The sequence below is a fragment of the Dendropsophus ebraccatus genome, chromosome 3 (genome assembly GCF_027789765.1).
Source record: "Dendropsophus ebraccatus isolate aDenEbr1 chromosome 3, aDenEbr1.pat, whole genome shotgun sequence".
Lineage (NCBI taxonomy): Eukaryota > Metazoa > Chordata > Amphibia > Anura > Hylidae > Dendropsophus > Dendropsophus ebraccatus.
In genome coordinates this window covers 46,636,624-46,642,623 of record NC_091456.1, presented here as the reverse complement: position 1 = coordinate 46,642,623, position 6,000 = coordinate 46,636,624, and the positions used below count along the sequence as shown (strand labels likewise).

At 53.5% G+C, this 6,000-nt stretch overlaps 1 protein-coding gene across 2 annotated transcripts in view; it reads left to right on the top strand.

The window, feature by feature from the left end:
* The first annotated feature begins 4,119 nt into the window (after positions 1-4,119).
* Positions 4,120-6,000, top strand: part of RABGGTA (Rab geranylgeranyltransferase subunit alpha) — a 36,347-nt gene continuing 34,466 nt past the window's right edge. Inside the window, exons 1-2 of one of the 2 annotated variants that reach the window (XM_069961673.1) lie at positions 4,120-4,321; positions 5,912-5,942. In XM_069961673.1, the coding sequence (XP_069817774.1) occupies positions 4,131-4,321; positions 5,912-5,942 (222 nt within the window). In that variant the 5' untranslated portion in view covers positions 4,120-4,130. Of the gene's footprint in view, positions 4,326-5,911; positions 5,943-6,000 lie in introns of both variants that reach the window. The other variant, XM_069961674.1, reaches the window with a different exon arrangement.

Genomic DNA, 6,000 nt, shown 5'->3' with positions numbered 1-6,000 from the left:
CTGAGAGGGCATATATTCTAGAATGTTTAGTACTGAAATGTCTGGAGTGTATCCTCTCCTCTGAGAGGGCCTCTCCACCAGGTGTACCCTCTCCTCTGAGAGGGCATCTCCACTAGGTGTATCCTCTCCTCTGAGAGGGCATACATTCTAGCAAGTGCAGTTTTGAAAGGTCTAGACCACAGGTGTCAGACTTCATCCCTCGGCTGTTACAAACTACATTTTCCTTCAGGCCTTACTTGTCCAGACATGGTGGGAATTGTAGTTCTGCAACTGCTGGAGGGCCTGAGTCTGACATCTCTGGTCTAGAATGTTCTCTTTTCTAACAGCAGGGTATACAGTCTAGTATGTATCCTCTCCTCTGAGCGTATTCTCTCTTCTGAGCTTCTCCCTGAGCGGGTCATATTATACAGCATGATTAAGAGGTGAAAGCGAGCGGCGATGTTTTAGGTCAGTGCTCGCTTCCCCTTTGTTCCCTGCACATTTTCTGTGTTATTACACACACAGACAGTGACAGGGGGAACTGCGGGCAGCTGCGGGAGGGGCAGCCCAAAAAAATCCTTAGATTGTTCAAGCTGCCCATTGTAGACAGCAGCACTATCGTGATCTGGATTACTCGACCAGTTTGAAGACCACAATCAGCTGATAACATGGATTATTACACCAAATGATTATCAGACGTAACGGCCAGGAAACCTTTGGTGTAATACACCATTGTCTGTACAAGGAACAGGACTGGTGTGTGGGGTCTGTATACAGGGGAGAGGACTGGTGTGTGTGGGGGTCTGTATACAGGGGGAAAGGACTGGTGTGTGTGGTCTGTCTACAGGGGGAGAAGACTGGTGTGTGTGGTCTGTATACAGGGGAGAGGACTGGTGTGTGTGGTCTGTATACAGGGGGAGAGGACTGGTGTGTGGGGTCTGTATACAGGGGGGAGAGGACCGGTGTGTGGGGTCTGTATACAGGGGGAGAGGACTGGTGTGTGTGTGTGTGTGGGGGGGGGGGGGGGGGGGCTGTATACAGGGGGAGAGGACTGGTGTGTGTGGTCTGTATACAGGGGGAGAGGACTAGTGTGTGGGGTCTTTATACAGGGGGAGAGGACTGGTGTGTGTGGTCTGTATACAGGGGGAGAGGACTGGTGTGTGGGGTCTGTATGCAGGGAGAGAGGACTGGTGTGTGGGGTCTGCATACAGGGGGAGAGGACTGGTGTGTGGGGTCTGTATACAAGGGAGAGGACTGGTGTGTGGGGTCTGTATACAGGGGAGAGGACGGGTGTGTGTGGTCTGTATACAGGGGAGAGGACTGGTGTGTGGGGTCTGTATACAGGGGAGAAGACTGGCGTGTGTGGGGTCTGTATACAGGGGAGAGGACTGGTGTGTGGGGTCTGTATACAGGGGGAGAGGACTGATGTTTGGGGTCTGTATGCAGGGGGAGAGGACTGGTGTGTGGGGTCTGTAAACAGGGGAGAGGACTGGTGTGTGGAGTCTGTATACAGGGGGAGAGGACTGGTGTGTGGGGTCTGTATACAGGGGAGAGGACTGGTGTGTGTGTAGTCTGTATACAGGGGGAGAGGACTGGTGTGTGGGGTCTGTATACAGGGGGAGAGGACTGGTGTGTGGGGTCTGTATACAGGGGGAGAGGACTGATGTTTGGGGTCTGTATGCAGGGGGAGAGGACTGGTGTGTGGGGTCTGTATACAGGGGGAGAGGACTGGTGTGTGGGGGTCTGTATACAGGGGAGAGGACTGGTGTGTGTGGGGTCTGTATACAGGAAAGAGGACTGGTGTGTGTGTGGGGGGGGTCTGTATACAGGGGGAGAGGACTGGTGTGTGGGGTCTGTATACAGGGGAGAGGACTGGTGTGTGTAGTCTGTATACAGGGGGAGAGGACTGTTGTGTGGGGGTTTGTATAGAGGGGGAGAGGACTGGTGTGTGGGGTCTGTATACAGGGGAGAGGACTGGTGTGTGGGGTCTGTATACAGGGGAGAGGACTGGTGTGTGTAGTCTGTATACAGGGGGAGAGGACTGGTGTGTGGGGTCTGTATACAGGGGGAGAGGACTGGTGTGTGTGGGGTCTGTATACAGGGGAGAGGACTGGTGTGTGTGGGGTCTGTATACAGGGGAGAGGACTGGTGTGTGTGGTCTGTATACAGGGGGAGAGGACGGGTGTGTGGGGTCTGTATACAGGGGGAGAGGACTGGTGTGTGGGGTCTGTATACAGGGGAGAGGACTGGTGTGTGTGGTCTGTATAGAGGGGGAGAGGACTGGTGTGTGTGTGGGGGGGGTCTGTATAGAGGGGGAGAGGACTGGTGTGTGTGGGGTCTGTATAGAGGGGGAGAGGACTGGTGTGTGTGGGGGGGGTCTGTATAGAGGGGGAGAGGACTGGTGTGTGGGGGGTTCTTTATACAGGGGAGAGGACTGGTGTGTGTGGGGTCTATACAGGGGAGAGGACTGGTGTGGGGGGGTCTGTATACAGGGGAGAGGACTGGTGTGGGGGGGTGTATACAGGGTGAGAGGACTGGTTGTGTGTGGGGGGGTCTGTATACAGGGGAGAGGACTGGTGTGTGGGGTCCTGTATACAGGGGGAGAGGACTGGTGCGTGATGTGGGTCTGTATACAGGGGAGAGGCTGGTGCGTGTGGGGTCTGTATACAGGGGAGAGGACTGTGTGTGGGGGGTCTGTATACAGGAAAGAGGACTGGTGTGTGGGGGGGGGGTCTGTATACGGGGGAGAGGACTGGTGTGAGTCTGTATACAGGGGGAGAGGACTGGTGTGTGTGTGTGTGTGGGGGGTCTGTATAGAGGGGGAGAGGACTGGTGTGTGTGGGGTCTTTATACAGGGGAGAGGACTGGTGTGTGTGGGGTCTGTATACAGGGGAGAGGACTGGTGTGGGGGGGGGGTCTGTATACAGGGGAGAGGACTGGTGTGGGGTCTGTATACAGGGTGAGAGGACTGGTGTGTGTGGGGGGGGTCTGTATACAGGGGGAGAGGACTGGTGTGTGGGGTCTGTATACAGGGGGAGAGGACTGGTGTGTGTGGGGTCTGTATACAGGGGGAGAGGACTGGTGGTGTGTGGGTCTGTATACCAGGGGGAGAGGACTGGTGTGTGTGGGGGTCTGTATACAGGGGGAGAGGACTGGTGTGTGTGGGGTCTGTATACAGGGGAGAGGACTGGTGTGTGTGGGGTCTGTATACAGGAAAGAGGACTGGTGTGTGGGTGTGTGTGTGTGTGTGTGTGTGTGGGGGGGGTCTGTATACGGGGGAGAGGACTGGTGTGAGTCTGTATACAGGGGGAGAGGACTGGTGTGTGTGTGTGTGGCGGGGGTCTGTATACAGGGGAGAGGACTAGTGTGTGGGGTCTGTATACAGGGGGAGAGGGGACCAGTGTGGGGTGTCTGTGTACAGGGGTTCTCTCCCCCTGTATACAGACCCCACATACCAGTCCTCTCCCCTGTATACAAACCCCACATACCAGTCCTCTCCCCTGTATACAGACCCCCCCCCCCCCACACCAGTCCTCTCCCCCTGTATACAGACTCACACCAGTCCTCTCCCCCTGTATACAGACCCCCCCACACATGAGTCCTCTCCCCCTGTATACAGACCCCACACACACGCCTGTACTCTCCCCTGTATACAGACCCCACACACCAGTCCTCTCCCACTGTATACATACCCCCCCACACATGAGTCCTCTCCCCCTGTATACAGACCCCACACACCAGTCCTCTCCCCCTGTATACAGACCCCACACACGCCTGTACTCTCCCCTGTATACAGACCCCACACACCAGTCCTCTCCCCCTGTATACAGACCCCACGTACCAGTCCTCTCCCCTGTATACAGACCCCACACACCAGTCCTCTCCCCCCTGTATACAGACCCCCCACACACCAGTCCTCTCCCCCTGTATACAGACCCACACACCAGTCCTCTCCCCCTGTATACAGACTACACACACCAGTCCGCTCCCCCTGTATACAGACCCCCCACACATACCAGTCCTCTCCCCCTGTATACAGACCATACACCAGTCCTCCCCCTGTATACAGACCCCACACACACCAGTCCTCCCCCTGTATACAGACTCCACACACACCCGTCCTCTCCCCCTGTATACCCCTCCATGCTACTATGGATATTGCAGCTTCCTTCACTCTGTTTCTGCACAGTGAATGGTGCAGCAGCTCACTACTTCCTACTTCCGGTCGAGGCCCCGCCCCTCCTGGTGACATCACACCTCAAAGGAGAGGATACATTCTAGCATCTACCGTCTGGGAAGTGGTAGAGCGCAGCTTCCGGTACCGCAGAGCCGGCTGTCAGAGGCAGGTGGGTGCGGGCTGACACGGCCTGTCATTATCCGTATATACCGGGCTGTGACTGGTATCTATAGCGTGTACGGTTGGTGTGCTGTATAGTGACTATGTAACGGGGATTGTCCTAGCATAGTGGCTGTATGTACGGATAGTAGGAGGGGTCAGCTGCAGCAGGCAGGATCCAGGACACTGTCACCCCAGGAACAGTTCTATGACTGACAGCTCCTCCTGGTGGAGCTGTCCCTTAGGGGTGACCCTGCTGTACCCTGTCACTGACCAGCCTCCACCTCACTCCTTCTATTCACTAATGTTTTATCCTCTCTCCTCCTTGTAAGATCTGTAACCTGTATAACTGAGGTTGGAGATATTTCTCCATTATACTGGGCCCTGCCAGGGTTGCAGCCTGTGTGTGTGGATCTACAGGATCAATAACTTCATATAATAGCTTGGTATGTGTCAGTACTAAATTAATTTTTCAAAATTAAAAAATGGGGAAAGGGGGATGATTTTATAGTGATCACTTTTTTTTAAAAGTTTGACACTTCTAGTCCCCTAGAGAACTAGTATAAGGGATCTTTTGAGTTCTTATATAGTACACTGCAATACTACTATATTGCAGTGTACTGTTATACATGTCAGGAAGGGCTCTGGCTGCCATGTCCACTGATGGGCACCATGTGCAATATGTGGAGGGTAACTGACATGCAGGAAAGAGGAGTAGTGGAGGTAACATCCTCAATAGTTTACAGTACAATACAGTAATTACACCGCGCAGGGCGATTGGCATTTGCCAGAGAACACCAGGATTGGCAGATTTACCACTGTGCTCTTCACAGATGAGAGAAGGTTCACACTGAGCACATGTAACAGAATCTGGAGATGCCGTGGAGAGCGATCTGCTGCCAGCAACATCCTTCAGCATTACCGGTCTGGCAGTGGGTCTGTAATGGTGTGGGGTGGCATTTCTTTGGAGGGTCGCACAGCCCTCCATGTGCTCGCCAGAGGTAGTCTGATCCTCAGACCCACCGTGAGGGTACAAACCCACACACCATATACACAGCAGATACGCAGCAAAAACGCAGCAGATTTGAAGCAGATTTGTTGGTGCAGATTTGATGCTGTGTTCAGTTATTTAGATCTAATCTGCTGCGTATTTGTTGCGTATTTGCTGCGTATCGCAGCAGTAAATAAGCTGCATATACGGTATGTGGGTTTGTACCCTGAGACCATATGCTGGTGCGGTTGGCCCTGGGTTCCTCCTAATGCAGGACAATGCTAGACCTCATGTGGCTGGAGTGTGTCAGTAGTTCCTGCAAGATGAAGGCATTGAAGCTATGGACTGGCCTGCCTATACCCAGACCTGAATCCGATTGAGCACATCTGGGACATCACACACTTCCATCCACAAACTCCACATTGCACTTCAGACTATCCAAGAGTTGACTGATGCTTTAACCTTCTAAGGACCAAGCCAAATTTCATTTTTGCAACCCCCCCCCCCCCCATGTTCTCCTTCCCTAAGCTACAACTGTGGAGAAGTATCATGTTTGTACATGGAAATATTCTCTTCCGTGTCTGACTGTGTGTTGTTTATTGCAGGTCTTCTGTCTCCGATTCCTGGATCACAATGGTATGTCCAAACTCGCTGTAGATGCTTTGTATGTAGAGTGATGTTGGAAGTTTGCTCA